Source organism: Lygodium microphyllum, chromosome 26 (genome assembly GCF_053477565.2).
Source record: "Lygodium microphyllum isolate KBCC chromosome 26, Lygodium_microphyllum_v1.1.10, whole genome shotgun sequence".
Lineage (NCBI taxonomy): Eukaryota > Viridiplantae > Streptophyta > Polypodiopsida > Schizaeales > Lygodiaceae > Lygodium > Lygodium microphyllum.
In genome coordinates this window covers 55,105,544-55,125,720 of record NC_141160.1, presented here as the reverse complement: position 1 = coordinate 55,125,720, position 20,177 = coordinate 55,105,544, and the positions used below count along the sequence as shown (strand labels likewise).

The 20,177-nt window shown below is 40.2% G+C and overlaps 1 protein-coding gene across 1 annotated transcript in view; it reads right to left on the bottom strand.

Annotated features, from left to right (window-relative positions):
• The window catches only part of PPAN (PETER PAN-like protein), a 38,856-nt gene that overhangs the window by 1,114 nt on the left and 17,565 nt on the right, over positions 1-20,177 (bottom strand). The window contains exons 3-7 of the mRNA XM_087668326.1: positions 1,768-1,998; positions 1,604-1,696; positions 1,310-1,497; positions 708-901; positions 53-161 (exon numbers count right to left, since the gene is read on the bottom strand). Coding sequence (XP_087524452.1) covers positions 53-161; positions 708-901; positions 1,310-1,497; positions 1,604-1,696; positions 1,768-1,998 — 815 coding nt within the window. The remainder of the gene's footprint in view (positions 1-52; positions 162-707; positions 902-1,309; positions 1,498-1,603; positions 1,697-1,767; positions 1,999-20,177) is intronic.

Below are 20,177 nucleotides of genomic sequence, written 5' to 3'. Positions count from 1 at the left end.
AACCTCCACTGCATATGCTCATTTTAGAATGAAAATCCAGTATCGCACTCACTCCTTTCTCCGAACATTTGCTTCTTGTTCCGCACGTCGCTGCTTTCGCAAAGCCTCTCTCTTTTCTTTGCTGTCTTTGAGAGCAGCAATTTCCTCGGCTGTCTTTGTCACTGTAATTACGAGATTCATGCATAATCATCGTAACTGCTAGAAAAGAAAGCAGATTATTCATGTAACTCAAAACAAAACACAAATATATTCGGTCTTTGACAGCATTAGAATATTAATTGTTCCAGTGATGAGCTTGACAGTTCACTGCAACTGCCAACAGAAATGCTGACAAACAGAACAGTATGACTGAAAAGCCAACTAAGACTGCTGACAAATGTAAAGTCATTGGCACTGGCGCATTCTAGCACTCAGAATTAGTACCAGTAACAAAGAAACCCAACACTATCAATATCACCTCCCCCGTCTATTTCAGCCAAGACTGATTAACATAACATCAGCAAACTTTCTTGATGCATATGTCTTCGCTAGACAGTAGAATTCTGTGTACAACTAACTGGCATTTCAAGTTTATCTCATGTACCCAGAGTTCATGACAAGGAAGATAAGTATCCGTTCTCTTCACCCCCAATCATGAAGCTTTCAACAAATTTCAGTAAAGACAGATAAATGAGGACAGACGTAGAAAGCTTTGAGAGAGAATCTACCAAATTCATGAAAAATAATGGCACCCGAACAAAGGCCTTCTTCAACCTTGACAAGCTGCAGGGTTAGCCTCGGTCCTATTTCTTGAAGCTTTACTGCACTTTTTTGAGAGGAACGATTCAAGCGTCCAATATCCCTTGTGAGATGTACAGTGGCTGCCTCATCTTCTGCCTCACTTTCAGAACCATAACCTGCCCTAAACAATTGCAATACACAAATAAATCCTCTCACTTTGCAAAGACTCTGCAACTTAGTCAGCAGCAGCAAGAAAACTGCATTGTAAAGCTTAAAACTCAACCCACATGCACAAACTTATTTACATACAGAAGCTATTGTCTCTCTGTTCATGAGTCTGCTGGTGCAAGGAAATAAATATGTGCAAGCATGTGCACATGCATATATCAGTAGTTGAATAGGGATGATACAGAGGAAAGTATTACAGTTGTCTACTACAAAATGCATCAAAACATGTGAAAGAAAACTTGTTGGTAGAGGCCACTTGAATAGTCAGCTACAAACCCCAAACGTAATTGGAAGGGCATAGGGGAAAGCTTCATATAGACAACTCAAGTCTCATAGAGAAAATAAAGATTTGAGTAAATACTTTGTGACGAATTCACTGACATCACCAAGGCCTCTCAAATCAGGTATCTTTCTGTGTTGAACCAACTTCCTCAAGGGACGTGAAACTCCTACAGGTTGCAATGTAATTGAGTAGTGACGAAACTCAATGAGTTTTGTATCCTTATTGTAACTCAGTAATACTACTCTTTGACATGTGGATAGCTTGACCTAACACCATAAAAAAGAAAAACAAAACCCATCAGCCTGTATGAGCAGATAATAGAAATGGCTAGGTTCATGCTCCAAAGACGCATGACACAAATCTGCAAGCTACCGTGTTGACATTTATGGCAGGAAAAATGTTTTGAAACATGGTTGTTATCAGCTTAAGGTGTTCTCCTTCTGCTCCAAAGCCAGCAAGAACAATCTGGAAAACATACAACTATGAGAAGCTGCAGGAATAAATACGAGTTATGACCATCATCATAAGAAGCTCACCAGAGGAGGGTCTTTGAACAGTGCAGCTGGAGCTCGCGGTCGCAGTTGAACTCGTGCAATGTCAGCATCCAGTGAATAAGAAAGGATTTTAAATGTCAGAGTGGGTCCTCGTGGACAGCGAGCGACCCTCAGATAGGAAGCTGTCTCTGTATGAGATAAAATGAGGAAATGTGTTACCCCCAAAGGGCCCGCAACATGTAGAAAATCCTTCATTGAATTCTTTTTATTCTCCTGTCATGTGAAAAATCAAGCATCATTATGAGAATTGTAAGTGCATCAAAGTATAATATCTCAAGGAGGATAGAAAGAAATAAATAGCAGAGTTTAATAATGATGCAAACATACATCGCTCTCTCCATGAAAACCAAACTGTGAATAAAAACAACGGTTGTGGCATACAAAACAAGCAGTGTCAAAACATGGTAACGTGTGAAATGTAAACTGTTGAATGCAGGTGACATATATCGGCCTTAGAATAACGAGGTACATACAAACCAAGTCATTCAAATGGCCAGCTTGGTACCTGCCGCATGGGGGGGGGGGGGGAGGGGGGGTTTTGAAACCAGCCTTCCTTTCATGGATGGGTGGTAATTCCCTGATTACAACTTAGTAACAGCAACAACATTTATTACAAAACTGAGAAATACAAATTAACTCACAATCTTGGACAATGGATGCCCTGTTGGCCCCAAAATTGGCACCTCTTTTGGTATTTCTTTAACATAACTGAAGAAGAAGTTGATGTATAATGGGATTTTCCCAATCCCTTTCAGTATTCCGACTCCCCTTGCTGTCCAAAATGGCCAACAAGTCTTCAATCTGATTTACCCCTTGATTCAAGTAGTCAATTGGCCTTCACCCGCTTTGATGGAGATGGAAAATGCCCCAAATTCAATGATTTGCTACTCTCTCCACTTAGAATTTGACTAAAAACAACTTCAACCCTACTGAATCCAAGTCTTAGAGCTTCTAATTTCTAGCATGCTTCCGAAGGCTGCTGATAAACTCTAATTTCTACTGTGGATTAGGATATACAGCAGAAAAATCTAAAATTTCTCAGCCTCTTGTGATCTTAGTGTTGTAGTCTTTGGAGCAAGGCTAAGAGATGAGAGAGTGCTGAGGAGAAAGAAAATTCAAACTTCCTTCGCAAAGAACTGAAGAAAATCGATCATTTACTATTACTGCCCTCTCTCAACAGCCTGTAGATGTTGTCGCTTGCTGTTGGGAACCTTCTCCCTACTACCGCTTGCAATAAATACTGCCGCCAATAGCCCAAATGCTATCACCTGCAGTATGGGGGTTCCCAGGAGCTGTCGCCTACAATCAACCTACAATTTCTTGCTGAAAAATGGAGGAAAAACAGTCCCGATCAGCTCCAACAGCTCCCCACGATTCACAACAGCAGAATGATCACGTTTTTCCTCTTCTTCAGCCCCCCACCAGCCTTCATGGGCAAGTTTGCCAAATGGCAACCTTCCCAAAAGGTTTTCCCAACATTATCCATAGTTAAATATTTATTTTTATCTTTAAATACTAAAAACTAATCTAATAATTATTTCGGTGCCCAAAAAAAAATCTAACTCGCCAATAATTAAATTGACTAGACAAGTTCCATTCTCAAGTGTCTCTGCGCCATTTTTGACCATTAGATTAGCGTTAGGTACCATTAAATGCTACTTCTCTAGTGTCACCAAAACTGACACTTAATGCCAAATGAATGACCTAGGCCAATAACTAACACCAAATACCACCAAGTACCTATGCAACATAACTTATAGCAACTTTTGTCTTTGACATTCCATGATTTCCTCGGGTCCCAGTTTTGTAAATTTTCTCTAGCTCCAATTACACCTCACATGTGCAACATTTACTTAACCATGTGATTAAAAATTAATCCACATGTTAAGTGAGGTTTCAAAAATACATGCCCTCATGACATCTTTGCAATCGTCCTCGATTGCACTGCAAAATGCATCAAAAGCGAAATAGTGAACTAGAATTTCCAAGTCATCGTACTTAACACAACATTGCACAGTGCTATTCAACCATTCCATATGCCTAACACATGCTAACAATTACCAGCCAACATAACATAACATAACATAACATAAGACTCACAAAGAATCTCAAAAACATTGCCACATTACTATGTGACATGTCTATTTTTCATGAGCTCCAACTCATTTGGCAAAACCAACCATAGCATAGCATAAACCATGGCTAAAACATCAATGTCATCATAACATATGATGTTGTCCACAAAACCAACTAAATACCATTGCATATTAATGATCATACACTGAAAACCAGCATTCGTTAATCAATCCCCAATGATTATTAATCAATGCAAATGTATGATTTTAGAGCTACAGTGAAAACCATACCTATCTATATACCAAAGATAGTGACTAGTACACTCAATAGTGACCTCCTAGCAAACATATTATCAGCCACAGTATCTTGAATGTATGCTAAATACATCCGAGATCCATTACATCTAGAGTTGTCCCTCACTAAGGAGCAGAGATGCTAGCTCCCTCATAAGCATCAGGTAATACTCTAGACCCCCGCTCCACTGAACCTAATTGAGCCCAACGAACTAATTTCGGCTCTAACTAGAAAGCATCAATGTAAAGCTGCAACAACTAAGGATGGTCTACCAAGGCATCCTCCTCCATCCATTTGGCATACATTGGTAAACAATTGTGAAACTTCACCGAGTACCTGCTTGAAACCTTACCCCTACAAGATCTTCCGCTCTTTATGTGCCAAAATCTACTCTAGTATCACTATGTTATCGAGCTCTTCAACCTCAAGCTGAATTTCAACAAATACGTCCTCTAGCACATCACCATAAAAATACCTAAGCAAGCTTACATGAAACGCATTGCGTATCCGCCAATGCGGAGGCAATTTCAACCTATAGTATGCATCCATGATTCTCTCCAACACTTGAAATGGTCCATAGTATCTCATAGACAGCTTTGGATACAATTACTCTTTGGCCTTCATCTTTTTCAGCCATACCTTTTCAAAACGCAGCAATACATAATCGCCCTCTACAAAGTACAAAGCATCCCTATGACAATCCACTGTCCTCTTTTGCTTATCCTGAGATTTTTAAAGCACATACTTAATCTTCTGATAAGTTGCATCCATGCTTTCCACATAGTGATCAGCCTCAAAGATCTTTTCTTTTGTGTACAAAATAAGGGGTACTTTCTTACCACCCTCTACCAGTTCAAAAGAAGCCTTACACTGGCACTATGCATCCTATTATTATATGCAAACTCAACCAATGGCAAATATCGTTCCCACAATGCTTTATGTTTTGATACATAGCACTTCAAAAGATCTAACACTAAGGAATCAACCTCCTTAGACCGACCATTAGTTTGTGAATGTAACGATCAAGAGAATTTCAACATTGTGTCCATGTTCTCAAACAATCCCCTCCAAAACAAACTTGTTATCCGTGGGTCACGATCACTAATAATCGACTCTCGCATACCGTGATATTTAAATACATGTTGCATAAAAAGACATGCCATATGATCAACCTTGATCTGTTTTCGCACGAGAATGAAGTGGGCTTGTGTCATGAGGACATGTATTTTTGAAACCTCACTTGACATGTAAATTAATTTTTAATCACATGGTTAAGTAAATGTTGCACATGTGAGGTGTAACTAGGGTTAGAATAAATTTACGAGCCCGAGACCCAAGGAAATCACGGGATGTCAAAGGCAAAGTTGTTATAAGTTATGCCGCACAAATACTTTGTGGTATCTAGTGCCACTTGTTAGCCTAGGTCATTCATTTGGTCATAAGTGTCAGTTGGTGACACACTAGAGAAGTGGCGTTTAATGGTACCTAATGCCCATCTCATGGTCAAAGATAACGTAGAGACACTCGGGAATGAAAGATGCCTAGCTAATTTAATAATTAGCCAATGAGATTATTTTTCAAGGCACCAAAATAATTATTAGATTAATTTTCAATATTTAAAGATTGAAAAATAATATTTAATTATAGCTAATGCTGAAAAACCCATTTGGGAAGGCTACCACTTGTCAAAAATGCCCTTGCACGACTGAAAAACGTCTTTAGAGACTGGAGAGAGGCAATTTTTAACGTATTCAACCTACAAGAGAGAGAGAGAGAGAGTAGATGTTGTTGGTCTGATTTACAACCATTGGAGGACTTTCTAAGGCAACCAGGGGTAAGAGAAGGTGATAGCATCTACAGGCTATTGAGACAAGGAAGCAACAATAAATGACTGGTTTTCTTCAATTCTTTGTATCTACAAGCTGTTGTGGCACGGCAGCAACTGCATTTGACTGATTTTTAATCATTCTTAGCGACAGAACTCTGGATTTTCTCCCTCTACAGCTTTCTCTATCATCTCCCAGCCATTTCACAGCCTTGCTCTGAAGATCTTAATATTTGAATCCTTGGAGGTTGAGAAATTGCAAATTTCTCTGCTGCAAAACCCTAATTTACAGCAAAAATTAGGATTTAGCAACAACCTCGAAAAGCCTGCCGAAAATTGAAAGTCCAAGACTTAGATTTAACAGGGCTGAATGTGAATTTCAATTAAATTTAGGTGGAAAACTAGCCAGCCATTGAATTTGGGGCATTTTCATTGTCTATGAAGTGGGTGAAGACCAATTAAGTGCCCGAATAAAGGGGTAAACTTGCTGGTTACTTTGGACAACAAGGGGATTTTGAATTGCGAAGGGGATCAAGAGAATCCCATTGTAAATCAACTTTTTGTTCAATAAAGCTTTAAAAATACCAAAAGAAGCGCTAATTTTGAAGCCAATTGAGTGTGCATTGTCCAAGATCAATCAGTAAATTTGTATTTTCAAATTTGCATTAATTGTTTGTTGCTGTAATTAAGTTGTAATCAAGGATTTACCACCCATCCACAGAAGGAAGGCTGGTTACATGGTTCCATTGCCGGGATACCATCAAATCCTTTGAATGGGTGGTCTCCTGGTACTTGATTGCAATGTAGAACAGCTTGTTAAGACATGTGTCATGAGGACATGAATTTTTGAAACCTCACTTAACATGTGGATTAATTTCAATCACATGGTTAAGTAAATGTTGCACATGTGAGGTGTAACTGGGATTAAAGTAAATTTACGAGCCCGAGACCCGAGGAAATCATAGGATGTCAAAGGCAAATACTATAAGTTATGCTGCACAAGTACTTAGTGGTATCTGGTGCCAGTAGTTGGTCTAAGTCATTCATTTGGCCATAAGTGTCAATTGGTGACACTAGAGAAGTGATGTTTAATGGTACCTAACGCCAATTTGATGGTCAAAGATAATGCAAGCACACTCAAGAATGGAAGTTACCTAGCCAATTTAATTATTGGCCAGTCACATTAATTTTCTAGACACTGAAATAATTATTAGATTAATTTTCAATATTTAAAGACTAAAAATTAATATTTAATTATGGATAAGGCTGAAAAAACCATTTGGGAAGGCTGTCACTCGTCAAAAATGCCCATGTAAGACTGAAAAACGTCTTTAGAGACTGAAGAGAGGAATTTTTAGTATATTCAACATGCAAGAGAGAGAGAGGGGAGGCTCCTGGTTTGATTTGCAACCATTGGAGGACCTTCTGAGGCAGCCAAGGACAAGCTTTTGTGGTAGGGCAACAGCTGCATTTGACTAATTTTCTCTCTCGATGGCTTTCTCTCTCATCTCCCAGCCATTTCACAACCTTGCTCCAAAGATCTCAGCATTTGGACCCTTGGAGACTGAGAAATTTCAAATTTCTCTACTGTAGCAAAAATTAGGGTTTAGCACCAACCTCGAGAAGCGTGCTAGAAACTGGAAGCTCCAAGACTTAGATTTTTTGGAACTGAAGGTGAATTTCAGCTAAATTCAGGTGGAGGACTAGCCAACCATTGAATTTGGGACATTTCCGTCTATGAAGTGCATGAAGGCCAATTAAGTGTCCAAATCAAGGGGCAAAATAGATTGAAGACTTACTAGTCACTTTGAACATCAAGGGGAGTTGAAATACTGAAAGGAATTGGGAGAATCCCATTGTAAATCAACTTCTTCTTCAATAAAGTGTAGTGAGGTAGAGGCACGAAGATCGAGACACACTATCACTACGCTCAAGGAGAAACAGAGAGTACGTGAGAGCAGAGTAGAGAGTGAGCCCGCTTTCAGGTACAATGACGAGTGTGTACCTTTAGGTTTTTTAGATAGATATATATGTGTAAGTACAAGTGCTAAGGGTGTGTTCACACTTGAGCACATTTAAAAGGCACAAGGCCTTTATTCCCAACAACCTTCCACCTAAAGGCAATGTGCCTTGAGAGGAGAAAAGAATCAGCTAAGTCTAGGTATGTACAAAGCTGAAATACATATATCTATCCAACTCCCATCATCTCTCGGCAATGAGCAAACCGCTCTGTTAAAAGACCCTTCGTGAAAAGGTCTACAGGATTATCATCTGTATGCACTTTGACAAGCTCAATGCTCTTACTGTCAAGTACATCTCTAATGAAGTGGTACTTCACCTGTATGTGCTTTGTCTTTGTATGAAAGACAGGATTTCATACTAGCATGATAGCACTCTGACTATCACAATGGAGAACTGGTAACTCTAAGATGCCAAGCTCTCCCACCAAACGTAAAAGCCATAAAGCCTTCTTGCATGCCTCGGTGGCAGCCATATACTCTGCCTCTGTAGTAGACAATGCAACACTCTTTTGTAGCCTGGAGATCCAAGAGACTGCTCCTCCTGTGAAAACACATACCCAGAAGTAGACTTCTTGCAGTCCGCATAACCAGCATAGTATGCCTCCGTAAAGCCAACAACAGATGCCTTTTGCTTTCCAGAGAAAATGCACAACTCCTTTGTGCCTTTGAGGTATCTCATAATACTTTTCACTGCATCCCAATGCTTCTTACCAAGGGTTGCCACATATCTACTAACCACTCCGACTGCAAAGGCAATGTCAGGACGTGTAGCAACCATAGCATACATCAAACTGCCAACAACTGAAACATATGGTCAACCCCAATTGTTTCCCCCACCCTCCATATTGAAACGCTGCAAAACTTTGGAGATATACTCTTGCTGAGATAGATAGAGTAAGCCTTTCGATCTATCTCTGAGTATTCGCATGCCAAGAATGTGATTTGCATCACCAAGATCCTTCGTGTCAAAGCTGCCATGAAGACTTTGCTTCAATGAATCCGAGGCATGAGTATCCCTACCAGCAATCAACATGTCATCAACTTACAAAACCAAGATAATCAGGCTGCCATTTGCTGTCTTCTTGGTATACAAGCAGTGATCCACTTGACTTCTATGAAAGCCTTGGGATAGCATGAATGTATCTAACTTCTGATACCGTTCTCTTGGTACTTGTTTCAGCCCATACAAACTCCTTTTGAGTTTATATACCATTTTTTCCTTCCCTTATTCAACAAACCCTTTAGGCTGCTGCATATATATGTCTTCATGCAGATCACCATGTAAAAACGCAGCCTTTACATCCACCTGTATAAGCTCCATATCCTCAACTGCAACTAAGCCCAAAATTGTACTTTGGTGAGGAACCAGAAGTAACCTTCATCTTGTAAATCCATTTGCATGGAAGGGTTTTCTGCCCTTTAGGCAACTGTACTAAGTCCCAAGTGCCATTTTTTCCAAGAGATTCCATCTCTGACAGCATGGCTTTATACCATTTCTTACTGTCTTGTCTGTCCATTGTTTCCTTGAAGCAAGATAGTTCACCACAGTTTATCAGCATGACATATTCAGCCACATTAATTGCACCAAGAACAAACCTGTCAGGTTGTCTAGTAGCCCTAGGCGATCTTCTAAACCAATGGTCATTGTTTGCTGGCTATTCTTGCAAATTTCCATTTTCAGCATGCTGTCCTGGCATTTCAGCCTGTAAATCAGCATTAACAGCTTGTTGTCCTGGCTGTTCTTGCACATGTAATGGCTCATTTTTATGGGCAATAGCTGGCTGATCATTTCTTGCATTTACAGGTTCATTTACAACAGGTATTTGCTGCTGTACAGCGGGCATATTTTGCTATCCCAAAGGTATTTCTTCTTGGAATACAACTCTACAGACCTCCTCAATCTTTTCGGGTTGTTTGTGCATGCGATCTGCCCGGAAGATAACGTCATTTCTGCGTACTACTTTCCGTTTCTTGGGATCCCACAATCTATACCTCATTTCACCCTCGTCACCATATCCTAGGAAGATGCATTTACAGGACTTTGGCTCAAGTTTGTTGCATTTTTCTTTACAAATGTGCACAAAAGCCTCGCAGCCAAACACTTTCAAATGAGCATATGAAGGTGGCTTGCTCGACCACACTTCTTGGGGAACTCCCCTCTCCCCCCCAAAGACCTATTTGGTGACGGATTAATTAAGTGAACAGCTGTCATAATAGCCTCTGACCAAAAACCATGGGGTAATGCAGAATAAGACAGCATCGTACGGACCCTATCCTGTATGGTCTGATTCGTACGCTCTGTACCTCCATTTTGGGGCAGATTATGAGGGGCAATGAGCTCTCTCTTTATCCCTTTGCTGTCACAAAATGCCTGAAAGGCCTTAGACACATATTCCCCACCATTGTCAGAGCGAAGATACTTAAGTGTCTTATCTGTCTGATTTTCAGCCAATGCCAAGAATTTTTTAAACTTATCAAGCACTTCATCCTTGCTACGAATAGGATAAACCAATACTTTCCGTGTAGCATTATCAACAAAAGGTGACAAAATATTTCTTTCTCCCTAAAGATAATCCTGGAATTTGATATACATCCAAATGTACTAACTCTAGAGGAGAAGATTTCAAAGAAAGAGACTTTTTGTGAGACGTCTGTGCATGTTTGCCATAAATGCAATGATCACAATGCTCAAAATCAGCATAACGAAGACAAGTTTCATTCCTATTTGACTCATGTGTCCCAACCGGCTATGCCACAAAGAAACGCTTGGCTACTCGGTCACGGCAACAACATGGTCACACACACTAGATACATAAAGTGGATACAAAGTATTACTCTTGCAACCTCTGGCAATAACCCTAAATCCCTTATAGATATTCCATTTTCCATCACCAAAGGTGATATGAAAACCATCATCATATAGCTGCCCTATGCTAATCAAGCTCTTCTTGAGCTGAGATACATGCCGTACATGCTGAAGTGTAAAGACAAAGCCATGCTGAAACTATAACTACACACTGCCAATACTTGCAATCTCACATGCATAGTTGTCCCCAAGATGGACAACACCATGTCGACCCCCTGTATAGGCAGAAAACCACTCATGATGAGGGGTGACATGAAAGGAAACACCTCAATCAAGAATCCAAGTATGCATGCCATCATCTGTATCTACAAGTAAAGCATGTGCACCAAAGTGTGAAGAGACAAAGAGTGTGTCACTCCCACTGTCACTGTGATGAGTGACTACATTCACCTCTTCAATTTTTTCACTGCTCTTCTTAGGCTGACTGTCCTTCTTCTCTTCCTTGCTATCATCTGTCTTCTTACCTTTTCCTTTCTTTTTCTTCCATTTGCAACATCTTTGCCATGTGATTTACTACGTCCCTTGCCATCATATTTGCCATTTTATTGTGATCTACCCCTAGTATGCAAAGCACTGGAAGACTTACTGGATGTATTGTTCTGCTGATTCATCTCTTCCATAAGTAGAGCACTCTCTACATCAGCATACAAAAGGATCACATTAGAATTGCTCATAGCAATCCTGAATGTATCCCAACTCTCTGGTAAAGTGCAAAACAAAAAAGTAGCCTTAAATTCCTCATCAATCATGAACTTCAAGGCAACCAACTGGCTGAAAACGTAAGTAAACTCACTCAAGTGAATAGACATTGCTGTACCCTCTTTCATGCGCAAATCCATAAGCTTTTTCAGCCAATACACTTTGCTTGCAGCACTCTTTTGTGCATATAGTTCTTCCAGTCTAGTCCATATAGCATATGCAGAATCCAAACCTTCAATGTTGAAGCGCAAGCATCAGAAATCGATAGCTCTATGGTTGAGCGTGCACTCAAAGAGATTTTGAAGAAATAGAATATCTCCCCCTCCCTTTTTTTTTTGAAAGATGTGACAGGGTCTGACAGGATCCGTTGACCCCGTTCGACTGTCCCCCCCACGCGCAACCTGTCCCGCCATGCAACGCGCCTCCGGTCCTGTGCAGCACGCCCCTCAGCTGCTACCGACCACACGCCGGCTGCTGCCCAATGACCATGCTAGTGCTTGGTCATTGGCACCTGGTCACATTGGTCACGTCTACATAGTGGTTGCCCCGTCCTGTCCTTGGCACGTCCAATTGGTCCCATCCGTCGAGCACCAACAGTCGTTGCCTACAGGAAGTGTATCATGTCACACGCCACCCAGTCCTACGTCTGACAGTCAACCCATCCGTCGACAATCAGTCTGTTGCCCACCAAGAGCTCACCTTTGAGTTGTCTCATCACCACACTGGTCTTCTGCGTCAACCTGACAATCATCTACAGCACCTTATGCTCTGATACCAATTTGTAGTGAGGGAGAGGCATGGAGATCGAGACAGGCTGTCACTACGCTCAGGGAGAAACAAAGAGAGTGCATGAGAGCAGAGTAAAGAGTGAGTCCGTTTTCAGGTACAATGACGAGTGTGTACCTTTAGGTTTTTTAGATAGATATATATGTGTAAGTACAAGTACTAAGGGTGTGTTCACATCGGAGCACATTTAAAAGGTACGAGGCCTTTATTCCCAACATAAAGCTAAAGAAATATTGAAAGAGGCACCAATTTTGGGGCCAAACGGATGTGCATTGTCCAAAATCAGTGGGTAAATTTGTATTTTCAGATTTGCATTTATTGTTTGCTGTTGTAATTAAGTTGTAATCAATGATTTACCACCTATCCACATCATTCCATTGCTAGGATACCATCAAATCCTTTGAATCGGTGGGCCCGTGGTACTTGATTGCAACTTGGGACTATTGCATTATTGCTGAAATTGTTCTCAGCAGTGAATTACAACAAGCATGTCTTCACATGGTGATACGGGATCAAGTGGAGAGGATGCATCACTTCTTAGTCAATCACGTGGTGAAGGGGGAAATGTAATGACTGATGTTGGGCATGGTTCTCAGCATGGACAGCATGCTGAAAATGTGGGAAATGACCCAAATGTTGGCACTTCAATGCATAAAAAGGTTGATGATCAGCAAGGGGCTGAAGAATTTGATGATAGCTTCAAGGATTGAATGCGTACAACAACAAATCTTTTTGCTGAATTGGCAAAGGATCCCCAATTCACTCGATTCTTGAATGCCCCAAAGAAGGACAGCAAAGGCAAAGAGAAGAAGACACCTTCTACAGCTTCAGGACAACCGCAAGAACCGAAGGAAATGTCTAAGCCTTCTTTAGAAAATCCCAAAATGCCTAATGAGCACAAACAGTTGGTATCCGTGGGGCAACAAGTGCAAATGCATGGCCAACTTGGTAGTGCCAATCCATGGGAACATGGGCAGCAAGGCAATTATGCACATGCAAGCATGGGACAGCAAGGATACTTTGGTGGTCGTACAATTTTTCATGCTATGGTTGGATAGGCACTTCATACGGGAATGTATGGCACAAATCCCTATGGTATGCAACAGCCAATGCATGGTTCACAACACCCAATGTATCCGGGTAACGCAAGTGGAATGCCGAATCCCATGTATGGCAGCATAAGCATGATGCTTGGGGCACAAAGCGGGCCATATGGATATGTATCGGCACCCCCAAGGACCATTGGAGCACAAGGATTTGGTGCTGATCATGTAGGTGCTTCAGATAGTGCTGGTTTTTATGCAAATACAGCCAATGCACCCTTTTTGCAACAGCTCATTTATGATAACTTGTCTCCCATAGGTCGGTCGAAGGACTGATGAAGGTGGCCAAAGCATGAAGTTTGAGCCTTTCAGTGGTGCACAAGATATGCTGAAAGCACTTGTTTTTATTCAGCAATTCGATGTAGCCTATTCTGGAGGCAACTTCACAGAGGCATTTAAAATATGCAAGGCAACCACATTTTTGAAGGGAAATGCATTGCAATGGTGGACTACACTTCTTATTCAAGGGAAGTCACCTACCACTTGGGTCTAGTTCAAGCAAATGTTTGCTTCAAATTGGTTGACAAGTACCTTTGAAGTAAATTATGATAGCTTGGAATTAGTTAAATTCCAAAGATTGCAAGAACTTGGATCAGTACAATAAGAAGTTTTGGGGATGCATTGTTGCCAGCTACTTCTTATCACACAGTACCCCTCCATGAGCAGGTGGAGAAGTATATTTGTGGTTTGCCAAAGGGCATTCAAGATTTTTGCATTAAGTCCACTGTTTCCAGCATGTCTCAGCTTAAAGAAAGTGCTACTACAGCCGACACATTGCTGCGTGGAAAGGATGCAAGATTCCACAATGATGAAGCCAAGTCATATGTCAAAGAGGCAAAGGCTGAGAAAAAGGGTAAATCTGAAAATAAAGTTGAAAATTAGGGCAGATCTGAAACTGGGGCTAGAAAGAGGAACAGATCGCAGAGAAAGAGCGGGAAAAGTGATGCACGACATAGGGAGCTGATAGCTGCAAATAAATGCTATATTTGTGAACAAGAAGGGCATATAGCACGTAGCTGTCCTAATAAACAGCAAGCTGAAAAGGATGATAATAAGGGAAAGGAAGGCAAAACCACTATTGGTTTAGTGCTTGATATAGTGGCAGATCAGCCTAATCAAGATAGTACTAAACTTTGTAGGACATGAGGCAAAATCAGAGATCAAAATACATTGATTTTTCTTGATCTAGGGGCACAGTAAAATTTCATCTCTTGATATGGCAGCCCGTTTAGGCATCAGAGAGGATGAGATGGGGCCCATGGTTGAGATTGGTATGGCATGCAAGGGACATGCAGAGTTGGTCACTCCTATCATTGGAAAGCTTCGTTTACAAATTCAAAGTTATGTGGACAATGAAGAGTTCTTTATTGCTCCATTGGAAGGATGTGATGTCTTGCTTGGTATGCCTTGGTGTAATCGTGTGCATGCAGTGATTGATACTCATGATAAGATTGTGACCCTCTTCCACGAAGGCAAAGTTCATACTTTGGATGTAAAATTGAAAGGAGAATCTGTCCCTGTTATTTCTACTTCTACTATTTCCAAAGTAATGAAAAATCATATTTCAGCTTACTAAGAGAGCAGCTGATCGTCATAGGTATGCTTTGCACTTTGCAAAGGGAGATTATGTATTGCTGCGATATGAAAAGACATGGCTGAGAAAGATGAAGGACAAAGAGCGATTGTACCCGAAGCTGTCTATGAGATACCATGGGCCATTTCAAGTGTTGGAGAGGATCAGCAATATGTGGTATATCGGCTGAAATTACCTCCAGCATACACACAATGCCTTTCATGTCAATTTGTTGAGGCCTTTTCATGGAGATGTGCCAGAGGATGTATCTGCTGAAATTCAGCTGGAGGTTCAAAAGCTCGGTGAAATACTGGTACCAAAGCAGATTTTGGCACACAAAGAGAGGAAGATCAAGGGTAAGGTTTCTAGAAAGTACTTGGTGAAGTTTCACAATTATTCACCAATGGATGCCAAATGGATGGAGGAGGATGACATGACAGACCATCCTCAGTTGTTGTAGCTTTACCTTGATACTTTCCAATTAGAGCCGACTTTAGTTCGGGCTCCATCAGGTTCAGCAGAACAGAGGTCCACAGTATTACTTGATGCTTGTGAGGAAGCTAGCACCTCCGCTCCTTAGTAATGGTAGTGGATCTTGAATGTATTCAGCATACATTCAAGGTACTGTAGCTGAACAGTATGTTTGCTAGGAGATCACTATTCACTGTACTAGTCACTATGTTTGGTATGCAAATCGGTATTGTTTTCACTACAGCTCTGAAACTGTACATTTGCATCCATTATTCTCGATGTGTAATCAGTTATACTTGGTATGGCATCGGTTATGCTTGGTGTAGCATCGATTAATGATCATCAAGGGCTGATTATCAAATGTTGGTTTTCAGCGTATGGTCATTAATATTCAATGGTATTCAGCTCAGTTTTTTTATCAACTTAAGAACCATTTATGACCACCTTTTGGATCAATTTTGCATCAGTTTTTGCATTGATTGCTGGTCAGTTTTTGCAATGAGTTTGTGATCAGTTTGGGGTCACATTTGCAGCAGTTTGTGATCAGTTCTCAGATCAGCAAGTGATCAGTTTATGATCAGATTATGCTCAGTTTTCAATGGTTTACATCTAGTTCCATGGACAACAACATATACTATGATGCCATTGATGTTTTAGCCATGGTTTATGCTTGGTTTTCGCTATACTATGGTTTGGTTTTGCCATATGAGTTGAGCTCATGAGAAATGGACATGTCACGTGATAATCTCGCAATGTTTTTGAGATTCTTTGTGAGTCTTATGCTATGTAATGTTGGCTGGTAATTTTCAGCATATGTTGGGCATATGGAATGGTTGAACAACAGTGAGCAATGTTGTGTTGACTATGATGCCCTATGGAAATTCCAGTGTAGTACTTTGCTTTTGATGCATTTGGCAGTGCAATCGAGGACGATTGCAAGGATTTCAAAGGGGAGGGTTGTCATGAGGACATGTATTTTTGAAACCTCACTTAACATGTGGATTAATTTCAATCACATGGTTAAGTAAATGTTGCATATATGAGGTGTAACTAGGGTTAGAGTAAATTTACGAGCCCGAGACCCGAGAAAATCATGGGATGTTAAAGGCAAAAGTTGCTACAAGTTATGCCGCACAAATACTCGGTGATATCTGGTGCCAGTAGTTGACCTAGGTCATTCATTTGGCCATAAGTGTCAAAAGGTGACACTAGAGAAGTGGCGTTTAATGGTACCTAACACCAATTTGATGGTCAAAGATGATACAAACAACCTCGGGAATGGAAGTTACCTAGCCAATTTAATTATTGGCCAGTCAGATTAATTTTTTGGGCACCAAAATAATTATTAGATTAATTTTCAGTATTTAAAGACTGAAAATTAATATCTAATTATGGATAAGGCTGGAAAAACCATTTGAGAAGGCTGCCACTTGTAAAAAATAACCATGCAAGCCTGAAAAACGTCTTTAGAGACTGAAGAGAGGCATTTTTAGTGTATTCAGCCTACAAGAGAGAGGAAGGGGAGGCTGCTGGTCTAATTTGCAGCCATTGGAGGACCTTCTAAGGCAGCCAAAGGCAAGAGAAGACCAATCAAGGCTTAGTACCTGATATGGTGGAAGATCAATTAGCTAATGATGCTAGAGAATTGTGCAGAGCTTGGGGAAAGATCAAAGATTCCACAGAGCTTATTTTCTTTGATCCTGGAGCTCGTGCAAACTTTATCTCACCGACATTGGCAGCTAAGCTCGGTATATATATGTCCCGAGGAAATGGAACCAATTGGACAGGCTGATTTGGCATGCCCAAGACATACTGAAACTGTCACCCCCATTCTTGGCAAACTCCGTATGCACATTCGGAGCTATGTGGACACAGAGGAGTTTCATATTATGCCTTTAGAGGGCTGTGATGTTCTATTGGGTATTCCATGGTGCCACAGAAAGCATGATATATTGGATACTTACAACAGAATGATTACTCTCGTGCATAGGGGCAAGACTCATGTGTTAGATGAGAAGCTTAAAGGAGAGTTTGTCCCAGTTGTTTCCGCTTTTGTTAATGAAGTTGACTATACTAGATGAAAGTAGAAGGGCTTTCTTGGATAAATTTAGTGACTGTTTCTCAAATTCGTTACCAGGAAAGTTACCCCCTCAGAGACCTAAAGATCATACCATAGATCTCATTCCAAGGACTAGCCCGTCCAATAGGCCACCGTACAGGGTCAGAGCAACGCAACAGAAAGAGATTATGAAACAAGTTAATGAGCTTTTAGAGAAGGGACTAATTCAGCCCAATAGTTCTCCATTTTATTCACTTGTGTTGCTAGTTCAGAAAAAGGACGGCTCTTGGCGAATGTCTATTGACTACAAAGCCTTGAATAAGAACATGATCAAGAATAGGTTTCCGATTCCGAGGATAGATAACATTCTTGATCAATTACAGGGAGCAAGAATGTTTAGAAGGATAGATTTGAAAAGTAGGTACCATCAAATCAAAATCATGCCAAAGGATATACATAAGTCTACTTTTAGAACGACATTTGGTCTCTATAATTTTTAGTCATGCCATTTGGATTGACCAATGCTCCTGCCACGTTTAACAAGATGATGGATAGAATTTTTTCCCCTTATTGAAGTTTCATTGGCACATTCTTTGATGATATGATTATCTTTTCAAAGAATGAAGAGGAGCATAGAAAGCACTTAGTTACATTCTTTAATGAGCTTAAGCGTAACAAATTGCTCAATAATGGCAAAAAGAGTGAATGCTTTTCGGAAGAGATTCCTTGGGCACATAGTTTCTAAAGATGGTGTGAAGATGGATCTTGCAAAGATAGAAGCAATTGTCTCTTGGCCAGACTTGAAAACCGTTCATGATGTCCGTAGTTTCCTTGGCCTATACTCTTACTACAGAAGATTTGTAAGACACTTTGCAAAGATTGCTTCTCCTTTACATGCGCTTGAAAAGAAGGATGTCAAATGCCAATGGACTGACAAAGAGAAATCAGCATTTAGATGTTTGAAGGGAAAACTGACTACAAATCCAATACTTATTTTTCCATATTTGTCTAAGCCATTTGTAGTACGGTGTGATACATGTGGAAACAGCATTAGTACTGTATTAGTGCAAAATAGCCAAGCTGTGGCATACGAGAGTAAAGTACTCTTTGTCGTTAAAAAAACTTACCATATGAGAAAGAGTTATTGGTTGTGATCCATGCACTTTCTAGTTGGAAGTACTATTTGCTTGGTGCTGATTTTGTAGTGCAAACGGATCATCAAACACTTAGATACTTTCTCACACAGGCTAAATTGTCAGAGAAACACATGTGTTGGGCAAATTTCCTATTTATGTTTCATTTTAGATAGTGCATGTGGAAGGCAAAAAGAATGTAGTTGCAAATGCTTTATCTCACAAACCATAGGTGTCAATTGTTTCAATTTCTTATCACCATGAATTGGATGATATGAAAGAGCAATATGCTGATGATGAAGATTTCTCTGAAATCTATGAACAATTGATCAATAGCCAACATCATGATCATTATGTGTTCAAAGAAGGCTTTATCATGATGCATGGAAAACTATGCGTTACAAAACAGCTAAGGCCAAAAGTTTTATTAGAAAGTCATGCTCCACCGTATGCAGGACATCATGTTATACATGCTACAATCAAAGCGATAGAAACTTTCTTCTATTGGCCAGCCTTGAGATCTAATGTTGATGCATATGTCAGATCTTGCCTTGTATGCCAAAAGGTCAAATTTGATAGACAGAAGGCACCAAGGTTATTGCAACCACTGCCTATTCCAAAAGGGCCATGGGAAAGTATTGCCATGGATTTCATTTTTAATCTTCCAAGAACTTCTTCAGGAAATGATGGAATCTGAACTATCATTTGCAGATTCAACAAACATGCAAATTTCATTCCTGTAGGAAAAAAGGTTAAGTCAAAACACATGGTAAAGATATTTATGCATAATATCTTCAAGTACCATGGAATGCCACAGTCAATTATCTGTGATAGAGACCCAAGAATGACTAGCTTGTTTTGGAAAGCATCGTTTGAAAACATGGGCACTACGCTGAAATTTTCATGTTCTTTCCATCCATAAACTGATGGACAACTTGAAGAAGCAAATTCGACTGTTTTAGATTTACTGAAGTATTATGTTTCAGACCATAAGACTTCTTGGGAACACTACTTGCCATTTGGTTGAGTATGCATACAATAATACAGTGCACTCATCTACTGGCAAAGCATCTTTTGAGATTGTGGAAGATGGAAAGAAACTACCTCCCATTTTGCAGACAAAAGATAACATTTTATAAGCAGATCGTTATGTAAAAGATTGGAAAGAAGCATATAAAAAGGTCAAGTATACCTTAGAAAAGTCACAAGGTAAACAGAAAAGAGTTGTTGATGGTCATCGTCAGGAACTCTTGTTCAAAAAGGACGATTGGGTCTTATTGTGTTTTGAAAAGGCACGTTTGAGAAAACAGAAGGGCAAGGAACGTTTGTTTCCAAAGTTGAGTATTCGTTACTATGGCCTTTTTCAAGTCTCAAAGAAGATCAATGACGTGGCATATAGATTGAAATTGCCAGAGAATTGAAAAATTCATAATGCATTCCATGTGAGCCTATTGAGGCCTTTTATTGGTGAAGTGCCAAAAGATAT